The 16,670-nt window shown below is 47.5% G+C and overlaps 1 protein-coding gene and 1 non-coding gene across 2 annotated transcripts in view; both read right to left on the bottom strand.

Annotated features, from left to right (window-relative positions):
* Nucleotides 1-15,680, bottom strand: part of LOC135814158 (superkiller complex protein 3-like) — a 53,773-nt gene extending 38,093 nt beyond the window's left edge. Inside the window, exons 1-14 of the mRNA XM_065327234.1 lie at nt 15,481-15,680; nt 12,835-12,978; nt 11,532-11,623; nt 6,428-6,617; nt 6,109-6,138; nt 5,373-5,444; nt 4,333-4,477; nt 3,875-4,024; nt 3,272-3,373; nt 2,648-2,720; nt 2,272-2,344; nt 1,471-1,664; nt 571-691; nt 271-350 (exon numbers count right to left, since the gene is read on the bottom strand). Coding sequence (XP_065183306.1) covers nt 271-350; nt 571-691; nt 1,471-1,664; nt 2,272-2,344; nt 2,648-2,720; nt 3,272-3,373; nt 3,875-4,024; nt 4,333-4,477; nt 5,373-5,444; nt 6,109-6,138; nt 6,428-6,617; nt 11,532-11,623; nt 12,835-12,978; nt 15,481-15,570 — 1,556 coding nt within the window. The 5' untranslated portion in view covers nt 15,571-15,680. The remainder of the gene's footprint in view (nt 1-270; nt 351-570; nt 692-1,470; nt 1,665-2,271; nt 2,345-2,647; nt 2,721-3,271; nt 3,374-3,874; nt 4,025-4,332; nt 4,478-5,372; nt 5,445-6,108; nt 6,139-6,427; nt 6,618-11,531; nt 11,624-12,834; nt 12,979-15,480) is intronic.
* Nucleotides 6,785-6,856, bottom strand: Trnad-guc (transfer RNA aspartic acid (anticodon GUC)). Its single transcript has one exon. It is a non-coding gene; the product is annotated as a tRNA-Asp (tRNA).
* Nucleotides 15,681-16,670: the final 990 nt, after the last annotated feature.

The raw sequence follows: 16,670 nt of genomic DNA, 5'->3' as shown, positions 1-16,670 counted from the left end.
TTGATGGTGACAGGCCATAGATATCATACGGCATGTGACGTCACTATTTCCACAAAAAGTGACAAAAGAGTGGTAATATTTCCACTGAAACTCGCCCAAAGGGTGCCCGATAGACTGAAACGCCCGTAACTTCGGGGTCTGGTTAACCGAGGCAGGAGTGTACAACATACATACAGATATATGTGCCTTGTAGCGCACACACTGACCCAGGCAACACACAAACAGTGCTCCATGCACGCATGCACCCATGTACACGTATCACCAACATACCTGGTATTCTTCTCCAGGTCGGCAAAGAATACACCAATCTCGTAGAAAGGTCTGCTGTCTTGTGGGTCCAGCTTGGCAGCCTGGAACATTCACACAAATAACAAGGAAAAGGCAAAGCACGCTTCTCAAATACTAGTATTGATCGCTCTGACAGAACGGCTGAACCCATCCACAGGACTGCTAGAATCATGCAGAACTAGCCGTCCATCACCGAACGGTGTCTGCCCCGAAGGGTTCAGATAATCAATGCTCTACTGTACACATCCACGCATAAAGATCATTTTAAGTTCTACACCGTACCTGCATGAAGTGAGCGCTAGCCAGAGATTTCTTCTCGATCTCATGGCACTGCCACAGGATGCGTCCAAGCTGGAGGTGGTATTCAGATATCGTTGGGCACAGGTCAATTGCCTCTGAAATACTGCAGTTCGGAATGGACAACAGAAAGAGTACAGACAGTCTGAAACAAGGTGCAGTGTAGCATTACACAGCATGCTGGCAGCATACATGTACTAAATAAATGTTTAACTCGGATGGAGAGCCAAGGATTAAAATTAAAAAAAGAGGACCAAAAATTTACAAGTTATCCGTTTTTTGTTGCACATTTTTGACTCAACAGTATTCTGCTTTTAAAAACCGTTAGTGTTGGACAAAACGGAAAACTTGTAAATTTTGGTCCTCTTTTTTAAATAAATGTTAGTCACTGTCTGACCAGTTTGAGTGCGAGGGCTTTGGAGCATTGCTGAAAATCAGCCAGTGTTTGTAAAGTACATGTATAGAAAAGCAAAGGAGTGAAGATGATCACTCAAACCAAACTGGGACTAAAGCTGCAGCATGGTGCTCATGTCAGGGAGATATGGCTGAAGATAAAGAAGCAGTATTGATAACATGATGAAAAACACGCACACGGACACGCACGCACCCCCCCCCCCCCCTCCCACGCACCCCCCCCCCCTCCCACACACACACGCACGCCAGACACGCACACGCGCACACATACACACACGTGCCAGACACGCACACGCACACACACGCGCGCGCGCACACACACACAGACAGACACCCACGCACACACACACACACACACACACACACACACACACACACACACACATGCACACACAGACACATGCACACCCACACACAAACACACACACACACACACACACATTGGTGTCCAGTGTCCTATCCTCACTGTACCTCTCCTCTGCCGATCTCAGATGTTCCTGTGCTGCCTCGGTACATGCCTGGATGCACAGTGCACGGTGGTTGCTGCGGTCCTGCCGTAGCAGAGTGTCACTGATATCCGCAGCCTGCGTCACGTCTCCATTCAGCATGTATGCTTGGGCTAGAAGAAGCTCAACATCCGCACCAGTACAGCCCTGCTTACAGAGCTAACAGCAAGGAAAGACGAGAGAAAAGACGACAAAAAAGAGAAGAAGATCAAAGTCAGCAAAGTGGAGTGGAGCATTTAGGAAACGCCAGGGATAGACTCATGTGAATCCCTTGTTATAAACTCTTGCTCCACACATCAAGAGCCATAGTGGGCAGTAAACTCTTGCTCCGCACATCAAGAGCCATAGCCATAGTGGGCATCGACTGGGCACACGTCATAACTAAAGAAACACAATTTCTATGTGAAAAGCAAACGAGAAGATATTTAAGTTGATGAATTAAAAGGAGGGTGCGGATTGTGAAACACATCAGTCCATAGTCATGTACAATACTACACTGCATAGGCAAACTGGTAGCTTCTCCTTGAAAACCCTGATCTGTTTCCGTTCACCTTGCCGTAACTGCCACACGTACCGGTATATGATCAGTGGAACGAAGTGTGTAACATCAAAACACAACACATTCACACACGCATGCATGCATGCATGCGTGCACACACGCACGCATGCATGCACACACGCACATGCAATTGACATTGACCAAGTCACAATAATTATAATAATATATGACCGTCTGAACTGGAGTAGAAAGTGGCGACAAACTGACCTCCATGCAGATGCTGATGGCCTCTTCGTACTTCTCTTCATCTTCGCTTAGCAAGCCTTTGACATTGCAGAATCTAAAGCAGCATGCCATGCGGTACACACCCACACACACATACACACATACACACACACACACACACACACACACACATGTTAGCATCCGCATACCGGTTCCCTGGCCATGTCCTGAGGGGTGGTACGGGCTCCCAAGGTCGGAAACAGGACCGCTCACTACCATGTGTGCAATTTCAGCATAATAGGAGGCTACACCCCTACAGAACTACACATCATGCCTGATTGTTTTACATGCACACTCCGCTGTCTCCAGATATCCAGCTAACACAGCAATTTAGGAGTAGCAATATGCAAGTACTCACTGCAGAGCGATCTTCATCCTTGAGGGACTGAGCAGATATTCCCTAGTCTGCGGTGTGTCAAGATTACACAAGCCTACAAGAGAGGGGGAGAGGGAGGGAGCACACACAATAGGATTGAATGCACGATCACCACAGTGACAATCTAGGCAGCAACAGGGGAAAAGCTGAAGTCATAGACACAGATATAAACATTTCTACGTGTATCTTGAACAGAAAATGAACCAGTTATCGCCGTGTAGCAGGGGAGAAGCACCGGTACACCATGGCTGTGAGAACTACAGTAAAAACTGTCATGGCGATCACTCGGATAAGGCGACCACCTGTCCCACAAGATCAATGCAACCAGGACCAAGGGGTGCGCTATTTCCAGTCAAATGCCCTGGAAAAGGAGCCCACCTGGTGACAGAGACCACATTTTGAAGGTCCCTTCAGCGGTCGTCTTGGACAGGTTTCACCGTACTCCATAACAGTACATGCAAGTTACAAGTTCCAAAAGGGAAGTATTGCTTAGTTGGTCTAATGAATATCATGCAGAGGATTGAGACAATAGCTCGATCACAACCGATACAACACAGGCGCTAGCGTTTCAAGGAGAATTGCTTGCCAGCGCTGAAAATGCCTCACCTTGTCTGGCTGAGTGGCACGCGTCGTTGTAAGCATGCAGGCGCAAGAGAAGGCTACCTGACATGAGCCATGCCAGAGGACAACTTGAGCGCAGTAGCAATCCTGGGGAAAGGACCAAGAGAGATAGAATTGCTGAGAGCTTGATTGCACGCACAATACAGCATGCCATACCAGCCAACGTCAAGCCAGAAGACTCGTAAACAACACAAAAGATTGTCGAATCACATACTGTAAATATACAAAATTTCGGCGCTACAAAATTTCGGCACTTCACGATTTTTGACATTTCGGCAGCGATTTATTTTCGGCGTGGGGTAGAGGGCATGGTATAGTGCGACAGATGCTGTGAAACATTTCATCGGCGTTTTAATTTAGGCGTTTTGGATCCGTGCCGAATATAGCCGAAATTAAGTAGCTGCCGAAAATTTGTATATTTACAGTACCATGAGCAAGGCGTGATTCTGTAGAAGTTACACAGATAAGGCACCAGGACAGACTCAGTGGGATACGAAAGAAAAAAAGAGGGAGTGTGATCCATGGCCAAGTTCAACCTGAGTAACCGGTGCCTTGTAACAAAGCATAACAGCGAGACCTGGGACGCACCTCTCTCCATAGCTTCTCTGGCTTCTTGAAGCTGATTCTGCATAACACAGTTGTGTGCAATGACAAACTGCAGCACTGCACTGTCCTCAGCCAGTGCAGCTAGTTCGTCTCGAATTGCACTGCACTCCTCAGCCATTGGCTGCTCATACACTGAGTACGGAAGAGGAAACAACACCAGAAAACCAGTTGAAAAATCAGAACATGAAGGCTGCAGAGTTGAAGATCTGCAAAAGGACTCGGGCTGTTCAGCGAGGTAATCTTGAATGTGAACATGCCGAGTATTACTGACGACAAATTTCCCGCCCAGTGAAAAAAACTAATGCTCAAAGCATGCAGACTACAGGGACAGAACGCGAGTCAACAGTCAATCCACGTGAGCACGTACTTGGTCAACAAAATCTTCAGAGTGAAAGCCCCCTGCAGGTCACAAAGTTCCAACAACAAAACACTTTGCTTACCATAAACTTGCACCAGTTGGAGTAAGCAGAGGAGTTCCCTGCAGAAGGTGTCATCGTGGTGAACCTGACGCATTTCTTGACACTCGGTGACGATTGACTGCTCAATCACCACTCTGTGCTCATTGATTTCATCATCATCACTGATCTAGATAACACAAAAAAACCAGTATTACATAGGTAAAATGTCAACATCCAACTAATTCACAGGCTAATAAAAAAAAGTCTGAATGAATAAATGAATAATTATAAGCAAGAGTCCATAAACAAGAGTATGCAACTGTGATCTCTTTTCTATGGGCCAGATGCGTGGCGCGCTGCCTTCATTACATCATTCAGCTGCAGTCCGCGCACTGCGGAGAATCAAACACCGCACTTTCCCTCCAGTTTGAAATGAACTTTCGTACGGAACTGGAGTTCACGCACCAGAATTCAGAGATTGTGTAGGTACTGGAACGAATCGAGCAAAAACAGATGGGCTCGTGCGAGAAATTGAGAGTTTGAATACATGCTTTCAGAGCGTGATGAAGGCAAGTTACGTAATGAAGGCAGCGCGCCGCGCACTGACCCATAACCACAGTTGCATACTCTTGTTTATGCACTCTTGTTATAAGTAAATGAATGAATGAATACGTTTAGGGTGATTGCAATCATTTCTCTGCTGGCCACACACACACACACACACACACACACACACACACACACACACACACACACACACACACACACACACACACACACACACACACACACACACCTTGACAGGCTTCTACAACTGGGCTACCATTTCAACATCAACAATATTCCAAGGTGGAACAAAATTTATCGCAACTCCGAGTTTCACGCTTGCACGATCATCAGGCAAACAAATATTATTCTAACAACATTCTAATTATGTGATTCTGGCACTACTCAAACCTAGTATTACATCACACGGTGTGAAGATGTAGCTTTTACTGGCCAGTAATAACTTTCCAAGAAACACAGACCAGACTATGGACACACAGGAACACAAGGACAACAACAACAACAACACGACATACCTGCAGCACTCGGAACAGGTACAATATGAAGCTCTTCGCTGCATTCGCATCCCCAAGCCTGGCTGAGCGTAGCTGCAGAGTACGCGGGGAAGTATGCACATAATTATACCGTGTATGTCCGAGAAACATGATCTGAACACTTGTAATAGGATACTGCATTGCACTATAGAGATTATCCGATGTCATCGTTTGGGGTGTTTTATATGGAGTGGCACAACAAGTGCACATTTGCCACTCCATGGAACGTAGAGGATGATGTCATTCGCATGCCCTTCATAACCATTAGTGGGGTAAGCCAAGCTATGAATGTGCTACTTATTGTGGGCTTGTTCACAGCTTGCTGCAGCAATAGACAGGACGCACAATGATGAAGTGTGTGCAGAGGGCGTAACACCTGCAAAAGGGTGCTGCACTGCTTCTAGATCTGCAAAGCACCAAAAATCTCTTGAAAGCACCATTTCGTCCAGAAAATGTGTACGGATGATATCACAGTGGCATTGTGAACGCGACCTATAGCTGTCATGCCAAACAATAAGCTAGCATGCCAAGCATATACATAATGGGTACTGCAGCAGTGAGCACCTATGAATAGCAGGTGGTATCACCAGACTTAATGAACAAGCACAATATGCAGATCCACATGTCACTCCTTCGAGAACATCTTCTTGAACAGTAGAATAGAGGGTTAAATTGCTTAGTATAGAGCAATGACCATTGTCTCCTTTAGTTGACATACCTGATCGATATACTCGTATTCCACGGACAACTGCAGGAACATTCAAAGGAAATACAGCCATGAAAGGTCATGCAGCACCCGAAATCTAGAGAATGTCCGGATGATGGATACACTTATTTGAATAATTTCTAGTGTCAGTGAGCAAAGGGTTAGGGTAGAACTGAAAGCTCTTTCCAGTATGTGATGTCTAAAAAGGGGCATGCACAAATCCCTCAGAAAGCACAGTTCACACATGTATGCATGCACGAAAGACTGCAGATTGCGTGCATACAGATACACAGACACACACACACGAGCGCATGCACACGCACGGACGTACCTGACTTGTGATGACACTCGACACTTTCTGGCACAGAACCGGACGCTTTGCATCCACCACCTCGGCTGGCAAATCTGCCATCCTCTCCAATGCTGCTTGCCATGCGGCTAAGGCCTGCAGTGGTTGTTCTCGTTGTAACCAGGCATCACCATGTTTCACAGAGAAGTCACAAAACTTGCCAGGATCCTTGCTGCAATGGTCATAATGTCAAACCAATACAAGGAAAGGAGCAGTGTTTATTAGAGCTCTACAAACTTTCTCAACCACCTTGACCTGGGAGATAAAAAGACAAAATCAATGGTGATGTACTACAAGCTACAACCAAAGCCTATTGAAAAAGAAGAAAAAAGAAACGTCCTCCCCGGCCGGGAATCGAACCCGGGTCTTCCGCGTGACAGGCGGAGATACTTACCACTATACTACCGAGGATTGACTGACATCCACCACTCACATTAGGGTTGATATCGGCTTCAAATTATTGCATGTGAGATCGAAGAAATGGTGCTATGGCTGCAGAGCACATGCACAGTGTTCGCAGGGGCTACGACTGGGCAGCGCCGGAAGTAATTCACTCACGAGGCTGGAGCTCATTGAGCAGCACTGTAGGTGCCAGCTTGGGTCGGGGTCTGGATAGGAAGGGGCATACAGCTTGGGTCGGGGTCTGGATAGGAAGGGGCATACAGTGACGGTGCCATGCATCAAACATCGACTGCACATGGCGTGCACCACAAACAGAGGACTGACATTTTGGTTTTACTCCAAAGAGAGTCTCAAGAAGAAGGCAAAGAACAACAACAATAATGCGTACAAATGCACGCATGCGCAACCTGCGCAGCCCGCGCAGGCACGGACAACAGAGAAATAGTCAGGGAGCCGACCTTGAAAAAAGTGGCGCTCCGTGTCGGGCGAGATGGAGTACAAGATCTCTTCAGCAATGGGTTATGGGTCTATCAGAGAAGGGCTTTCGAGTTCTTGGCCATCCCAAAGCTGTGCACGGACATCGCGGGGACGCATTTTGTTAGACGAGCAAATTCACAATTGTCAAGCATTTCGGCGCAAATATTTTCGTTCTCAGCCGCCTTCACCGTTTGAGAAGTAGGTGCGCACGCTCAAAACTTTCAAATTCATGATTATGCGCCAGTGCAAAAGATGACGACGCTGCACATGCGTCTCAATGCTTGAAACATTTTGTTTGAGCGCATGGAGCTCCGTGAGAAAAGCGCAACATGCACCATCGATCGCTCACAGTAATACTCACACGGACTCACTTCTGCTTCAGCTCGCACGGCGAAGTTTTTGTTTGTAATTTGTTGGCGAGATGGAGTCGAGCGAAAATTCGGGCGAAGGAGGCGACGTATTGCTCGCTGACACGTCCCTAACTGTCATTCCTGTCGATGTGGAGGAAGTGTCTGCGACTTGGGATGACTGCTTGTGCCACAGCTGCGCTCCCGGTGGCGATCCAGGACCCACTGTTGACTTCACACACTAAATGTTGGGACACTCTACTCGCTGCAGCCGCTGTCCGTGGGGATAAAACTTGGGAGCTGGTGAGTGCACACGGAGAGCAACCAAGAGGCTGGTACAGGTCGTCCCTCGTTAATACATAATCTCTGGGACTTGACAAATGTTATGTATTAACGGGGTTTATGTACTGAACGAAAGTGTACATAACTAATGTTACTTGCTTGTGTACCCGAAATTTTCACTTTTTTCAACTTTTCTGGGTATTTCTTGCTACCATGACGAGGGAGCGAGATATTCTTGATTCCCTCGATATAACATAAGAATTATGTTATAACGGTCACACAAGACTCACAGGCAGCGAAGATTCTACAGTTTACATGAAACATGCCCAGCCGCGCCTGTACAGTCACTCGAAAAAAACAAAGCTTTGTCGGTTTGTGATGTGCGCTCTCATTTCTGAGCTAATTGCGTCCACAAGTAGAAACTAGAACACGATGTGCCTCCACTCGAAGGCCAAAAGACCAACAAATTATGTACTTTTGAGGTAGGTGGCATGCGGGTACGGAGAAATGTTATGTACTAACGGGGTTTATGTACTAACGGATTATGTACTAAACAACAAAATTTGTATGGAAGTGACCACGTTTCGTCCGGGACTTGAGATTTCTTATGTACTAACGGGGTTTATGTACTAACCGGACTCGTATTAACGGGGGACGACCTGTACCGTGCTAAATGTTACAGCAATTACACGCACTGCAAGACACTGGCACGCATTAAAAAAACCGGAGAGAGCATGAGGCAGCCAGTTCTGGTAGCACATTTCAGAGTGACGACGGTGATGCTGGCGTACCATGCACGACATGAGCAAGCCCACGAAAGACTAGGTCTGTTGTGAGCAAGCTATCTAGCCAGCAGGCATGTTTGTTTTGCCTGAAACGACTGAGAAGACGGGGAAAGAGTGTGGAGTGCCTCAGTATGTGCGAAACATTCGAGGCAGGCGAGAACATCCTGACAGCGGCACAACACTGTACGCAGAGAGATCTACGAGAACGTGTATTACCGACAGTGCAGAAGGGCGGCCCAGACTGCATCGCTGCCGAGGTGCAGTACTATTTCACGTGCTACCGGGATTTTATTCGCGCGAAGCCAACCGCTAAGACTGGCCCGAACCCTTCACCGTATCAGGCCGCGTTTGAATATCTGGCCCAGGAGATTGCGGAACAGTTGGAAGACACCAACAAGATCTCTGCGCTCCCAATGGCTGACATCCGGAATCGATTAGTGCGGAAGCTGAAGGACATGGCTGTGGACTCTCCGGCGTACCGCACGGCCCACCTGAAGCAGCGTCTTCAACAGCACTTTGGTACATAGGTGCGATTTCTGCGGCCTCTACTAGGGCAATCAGCCTTGGAGCTCCTTGTCCGTGGACCCATTGAGCCTGAGCTGGCATCGAAGCTTCTGGACTGGAGGGTAGTATCCGCCACACACACACCACCAGAGTCCTCCTGGATTCCAATGACGATGAGGAAGAAACTTGCGGCAGTGAGGATGATCCTGGTGTGCTCAAATCAGTACCTGATGTTGCCACGGCCGGTTACATTCATGTTGCACTGGAACTACACCAGGCGATCAAAGGTATGAAACCCATCCTCCCGACGCTGCCAACGGCATCCAATCTGTCTAGCAAAACAGCGGAAGCATGTGTTCCCACCACCCTGCATAACTTCTTGTGTTGGCTGATTGGTGGGCCCACCATGCAAGACAAGTTTGTTGGCCCGCATGATAGGATAGTTCCGCCAGAGCACCTGATGGCTAAGTTGTCTGCAATTGCACAAGACATTGTGTACTGTACCAGCTCCGGGTGCATAGTGCCCCCAAAGCACATTGCCCTGCCCATGGCTGTACGGCAGTCGACACGGAGCAAACAGCTCATAATGTGCCTCAACCGTTTTGGCCATGGGGTGTCGCATGCCAAGCTGTCGGAGCTGGAAACTACCATAGCAGAGCAGACCCTAGCCCTGGAGAACAGTGTACCAGCAACCGTTGATCCACGTGGCTGTCCCATCTTTTTCAGCTGGGACAACAACGATATATGCGGGGAGACTTTGTCTGGAATTGGAACAACGCACTGTACAAATGGAATAGTCCTCCAGAAACGTACCACTCCTCATATGCCGTGTGCGCCGCCACAGCAGAATAGTGAAGCAACCAGAACACATCGCCGGCGGTCAATTGCAGCGCCGTAACCTGCTGAGCTAGAGAACATCGCTGGAGCTCGCAGCCAACTCCCCACGTGTGTGCCCAGTGACGAGGTAACTGCCGCCCATCGACACCACCTCTTGGCTATCTGATCTAGACCTGGCATGGTTCTTGTGCCGCAGCTCCTGTACCTACTCATCTTTGGGCCGCAACGAAGACTCTGCGCAAACTGTACCCGGATGGTCTGGATTTAATTCTCAACTGCAATCCACTGCGGGCAGGCCCCAACCAACCCATGTTATCGTCATGCATGAGCTGATTGTGAACAGCTCTTGGGTCCTCTTTTCTTCTTATAAATTAATCCTTGGCTCTCCACCCGACTCTAAGGCCAGACAAGTTTCACAATATAGATAACTTGAGATGTCATTTTGCCTCGCCCTGTAGGAGCTTGTGTTGATGCATGCGTCTTCAAACTAAGACTTAGAGTTACTTTGTTCAAAGGATGCACAGCACTGACGTCCTACTGTCACATAATTACTGGTTTGGTATCATGCAAATAATTCTCCCGTGATCTAGAACAGCTACCATGGTACGTGTTTGTATCAAAGACACGTACCTTAGCTGCTTTAACACACAACTCTCCGTCCAATAGTTGACTGGCATGAAATCGAATGTAGTGATGAGCAAAGTACTACTGGTGAAAACAATCGCCTCGATGGAGACTGACAGTGCTACGTGACCTGCCTGCCACCATCAGGGTGAATAAGCATGTCGCAGTCTACACTAACAGGAAGCTCCCAAGACCGCCTGTCCTCCTTGAAGTGAGCAATATAAAATAATTCAAACACTTCTATCGACAATGCTATTTTTTATGCTTCGGTTCGTCTTTCTCAATTTGAAAAATTTACCAAAATTCGGTCCTCAGCTTGAATAAATGTCTGCTTGCGTCATGGAAACGTGTTGATTTTGGCCATTTTCCACGCTCTAAACAGCGCAAAAATTGTGAAATCACCGGAACGAAATAGTGTTCGACGAGCGAACAAACCTCCTCGCAACATCGTTGGTGCACAGCCTCGCAACGGCCAAGTTCTCAAATCGTCCTCTAGAGACCCTTACCTACCTCTGTGCGAAGTTTCAAGTCCTCCCTCTGAAGTGGCATACCACGAAGAAAAAAAAAGGATCCTATAGATTTCAGCTCCCCGATTAAAACCTGTCAAGGCAATCACTCGGATAAGGCAACCACCTGTCCCAGAAGACCACCACAACCAGGTTTTGAAGGTTCCTTGAGCGGTCGTCTTAAACAGGCTTCACTGTATTCATTTTTCAACATTCAAACAAGAAAATTCTTTGCAGTGCACTGACATCAGCTCCAATGCTACTGGTACCGTGGATTCTAACACAACACACAGCAATATGAGAGTAGCTGAATAGTGAATACCTTTCGTTGATCCTGGCTAGTCGTTCGTAACACAGCGTCAGATCCTTGTAGTACTTGGGATCTTTTTGCTTGACACAGAAGTCAGCCAGGCCCTGCAACGTACACAGCACACAGCACAACCAGGCTAATGAGACACCACTACATTATAATACCTGGAGACTTTCTTTACAAAGTTACAACGCATTCGTTGAAACTCCTAGCATACAAGCACGCACAACGATGAGATTCCAAGGTACTATGTATCGGAACATAAAGGGGAAGTTAAGGCAAAAATTAAAATTTCACCAGTTGTAGTCTTCGGGGTGCTGAGTCGAATGGTCTTGGTCCGAGAAAGCTGAGACGCTCCCTTCCTACTTGAATCCCAATCGAACTCGCGCACTTCCACCGAAACTGGGTGACTGCGCCCTACTAGATGGGGATTTGTATGCAAAATCTCACTAAAAGCGCCATTTCGTTCTTATAAAAGCACGGATGACCGCGATTGGCCCATATGTTGTAGTCTTTTGGACGCTGAGTCGACTGGTTTTGGTCCGAAAAGGCTGCCATGCAGCGTTCCTCCTTTATTCCCAATCGAACATGGTTGAACAAGTGGTCACGTGCTCCTGGGTGCCCAAATCACCTGGTCACCACGCCAGCAGGCGACAACTTTCACACCAAGGTTCAACTCGAGTGACAGGACTGCACCCAAAAAAGGTCAAACAGGCTAGTAAGTTGTACCCTGCAGGCACGGTGACCAGGTGACTGGTGTACGCAGGAGCACGTGACCGCTTGTTCAACCATGTTCGATTGGGAATAAAGGAGGAACGCTGCATGGCAGCCTTTTCGGACCAAAACCAGTCGACTCAGCGTCCAAAAGACTACAACATATGGGCCAATCGCGGTCATCCGTGCTTTTATAAGAACGAAATGGCGCTTTTAGTGACATTTTGCATACAAATCCCCATCTAGTAGGGCGCAGTCACCCAGTTTCGGTGGAAGTGCGCGAGTTCGATTGGGATTCAAGTAGGAAGGGAGCGTCTCAGCTTTCTCGGACCAAGACCATTCGACTCAGCACCCCGAAGACTACAACTGGTGAAATTTTAATTTTTGCCTTAACTTCCACTTTAATTCGGAAGGGTGCAGGTGCATGAGAACCACTCCAACAGCGCTGTTCAATGAAATCCGATCAAGCGGGCCAATGCCACGCCGGGCGCTGTGCAGCCCTACACCTGCGAACGCTGGGATGTGAACTGGTGCAGGGTGCAAACTTGACTGACATGATCGTATTTCATTGAGCTGCACTGTGGAGGGAGAAAAGACTCACCTGCCATGCCAGGGGTAGTTCTGGATTGGAATTTGTTGCCTTGGTGAAGGCTGCATACGCCTGATCCAGCTGCTGCAGTTCGGAAGTAGCTACACCGATGAATATCAATGCCATGTAATTGTTCTTATCCGCCCGCAGCACCACCTGTGGAGTAGCAAACACAACACACGACGTTAGGCATATACTTACCGTAAAGTCGCGGATAAAAGCCGGGCTTATAAGCATATAAGCCGCTTTCTGCATCAGGCTTCAATGCAAACCAGGCTTGTATGCAAACCATGCTTATATGCACCACTGATATTTTTGCCAGGCTTGTATGCACATCGCGATATCGGCCGATCCGGGCTTGCATAGAAGCCAGGCTTCTAAGCCAGGCTTCTACGCGCGACACGCGTAGATCTAGGTAGCACTGACTACCCGTACGGCGGCAGTTTTACTATGCACTAGCACTGTACATAGTGCATGCACTCTTGACCTACCCGATCCGCGCTTGCAAAGAAGCCAGGCTTCTACGCGCGACAGGCTTATATGCATTTGACCCGTTTGATTTTCAGGCTTCTATCCGCGATGTGCTTGTATGCAAACCCGGCTTTTATCCGCGACTTTACGATATATACAGTTGCTGTGTGATGATCGGTTAAAACCGTGAAACTCAGAGTTACAGCAGAAACGCTTTTGATTCCTCTCAAGTGTGTGTACATATATATGCGGGCAGCGTGCCACGCCAGACCCTATATTATGCAGAGTTGCATACTCTTGGGACTACGTACTCTTGATACTACCCCTACATCCACAAAGTGATGTTCAGATATTCAATGTCTACTATTTCCACTATCTCAATGTCTACTCCTTTTGCTTGCAAGTGGAGCAAGACATAGTGTACCTACTTACAAACTTTACTCTTTTTTTTAAACTTTTGATTCCTCTCAAGTGTGTGTACTAGGCTCTGCACCTTGGTGTATTGAGCACTGTCATGAGCAATCACAACTCCCTCCGAGTTTATTTACAAAGTCATGTAACAAGTAACAACCCAGGCCATCCAAAACTGGACCAAAAACAACCCAGGCCATCCAAAACTGGACCAAAAACAACCCAGGCCATCCAAAACTGGACCAAAAGGCAATCGGAAATCCACAAGACTACATGCCAGTGAGACAACAAAAAATGCATGTGGCGTACAAAATGCAGCCCTTTGAGGCTTTGTGCGGTAATAGGATCATCGAGGCTCGCGGAAAATCAAGGTAGAGCTGAGCTTATGGAAACTTCGGAATGTAGCTGGCAAAGACTCACTACTACTAAAGGGCCTGGAGTTTGTTCTACGGGCCTTATGCACGTTGTACAGATGTACACAGTTCTGTACTGGGGTCGTAGGTGTGTACCTGCCTGTTGGGTGTTCATTGTGTGCTAGTGCTATACATGTGCATTTGACCAATTTAGGCCAATTATCAATGGCAGACAATCGCTTTTCCAGCCCCATCACTTTACATGGAACTAATTAGATCTTTGTCTGGAAAAGGTTTTCGTATAAAACGCCTTCAGGGCCTGTTTCTTCGTGGAAATAGCTGTAAAACACAATATTATGGTCCTGCACATTTAACAACCAAACCGGGTATACGGGATTCTACGCGGTTGTACGAGATTTCGTGCATCTGTACAACGTCAAGAGTAGATAAACAAGAGTGTGCAACTCCGGGATGGGTTGGCCCATGGCGGAATTTTTGTTGACGTAATCTTTTCTACGACGCACGGGCTGCGAGTCTTTTGGAAAGTTTTGCCTCGTGCACACGGCCGACTTCACATTACAAGGTCGGTGTCCAGCACGTGCTCTCACACTGTTTCGTATAAAACGCCTTCAGGGCCTGTTTCTCCGTGGAAATAGCTGTAAAACACAATATTATGGTCCTGCACATTTAACAACCAAACCGGGTATACGGGATTCTACGCGGTTGTACGAGATTTCGTGCATCTGTACAACGTCAAGAGTAGATAAACAAGAGTGTGCAACTCCGGGATGGGTTGGCCCATGGCGGAATTTTTGTTGACGTAATCTTTTCTACGACGCACGGGCTGCGAGTCTTTTGGAAAGGTTTGCCTCGTGCACACGGCCGGCTTCACATTACAAGGTCGGTGTCCAGCACGTGCTCTCACACTGCTCTGCGGCAAAATGCACGTTTTTCTGAAAAAAGGTGACGTCAACAAAAAAAACCCACCGCGGGCAGGGATATCTCCAGGTTGTGCAGAAGAGATGCGGAGATGCACACTCTTGTTTATCTACTCTTGACAACGTGCATAAGGCGTATTTCTCAGTCCGATTGCATTTCGTCTAGAAAACTATCGAACTTCTTAGCTCAGGAAAAGATGGGTATTCCTCTAAATTGCTACGTTAAAAACATACTCACTGGTTTGAGGGAAAGACATTAAAAACATACCATATTATTATTTGTGAGAATCAAAGACTCACATGGCAATAGAACAAAATTATGAGAATGGCACAAAACGTTACAGCAGCCCACAAAATGATGGCTTTCCATTGGTCATTTACTGCCAAGGAGCTACTATATGTACTTGCATTGACCCTGAGTAAATCTTCCGGGTACAGAAACTAGAAAAGAAAAAAGGCTTAGATTTTTTCATAGAAAAACACACCTTGCAGTGTTTCAGGACATCCTGGTATTCTTTCTTATCAAGGGCCTCCCGGGCAGCCTTCAAGGCAGCCTTTACCTCCTTGCTCGCCATGCTCTGTTAGACCAGCCACAAAGAATCACTGGAGAGATCGCATAGTGAACAGGCAACAAGCTAGTCTGAAAGATGCACAGCAGGTCAGATCATGTTCGACCAATCTTCCCAACGTATGCATGCAGCTTGCTTTCTTTTCGTTTTTGCCTGTTTGAATATCTTTGAGGCACGTTCAAAAAAAGAAGGGGAACCCCCCGGCATGTGCACAGTACAGCGCGTACAGCGTGTACATGAAAGTTTAGTAGACTTTACTGACTCCAGTGGACCGTATGCGTGTTAAAACAAAATGGCGTCACGATTTATTGAAAGTGGTATAGTTGGTGGAACGAGTGTTCAAACCCATTTGAACTTCATACTGTTCGTCTTCTTTTTGACATGCTCTCTTTCCATCGTCCTTAGCTTTTGTTTGTTGAGAGCTGTTTTGGCTTTCTCCTATACCTCTGGGGGATGCCAAGTGATGGTTTTGAGAGGCTGGTGATGGCTGTGAGCGAGAGTTTGCCGATCGGCGTCGTCCTCGCTATAGCGATGAAAATACTAGTTACTGCGCACCTGGCAGATATCACAACACGTCGGAGCGTCCAGGAGCAAAGGAATCTTGGGTTTTCACTGGAATCTAGTTCCACCAGCATCGTGTAGCCCACCGTCGGTGAATGGCGGTCCAGAAAGGTCGAAACTGGTCTTCTGCAGCATCTCGCAGTCCTGCGAGGCACACTGAATACGCCTGTCATGTATTCTACAAATAAAAATCACGAAGTAGTGGACTTTACAGTGATGAGTCTATCCTGTATGCTGCAAAAGACGCAGGAAATGTGACTGGTGTCCGTACACTGGACGCCAATATCATCCCAGTCTTCTCCTGCAGGATCTGTTTGACATTGACATACCGGTATGCAGTGGGTCGACATTGGCCTGGTTTGGCAGCTATCTGCCTGGGTGGATGTAGCAGGTTTGCATTGGCGCGTCGTCCAGTCCGACATTTTCTTGTAACTGTGGAGTACCGGCAGGGTCTGAGAGGTTTCTCGTGCTGTGAACACATCTCTACTGCCTGTCTCGTCCTGGAAGTGCCGTCTCGCCGCTTCCTTGCTCTACAGTCACGCCGT

The sequence above is a fragment of the Sycon ciliatum genome, chromosome 4, assembly GCF_964019385.1.
Source record: "Sycon ciliatum chromosome 4, ocSycCili1.1, whole genome shotgun sequence".
Taxonomy (NCBI): domain Eukaryota; kingdom Metazoa; phylum Porifera; class Calcarea; order Leucosolenida; family Sycettidae; genus Sycon; species Sycon ciliatum.
The sequence above is the reverse complement of the archived record's forward strand: the minus strand, read 5'-3'. Positions and strand labels throughout refer to the sequence as shown.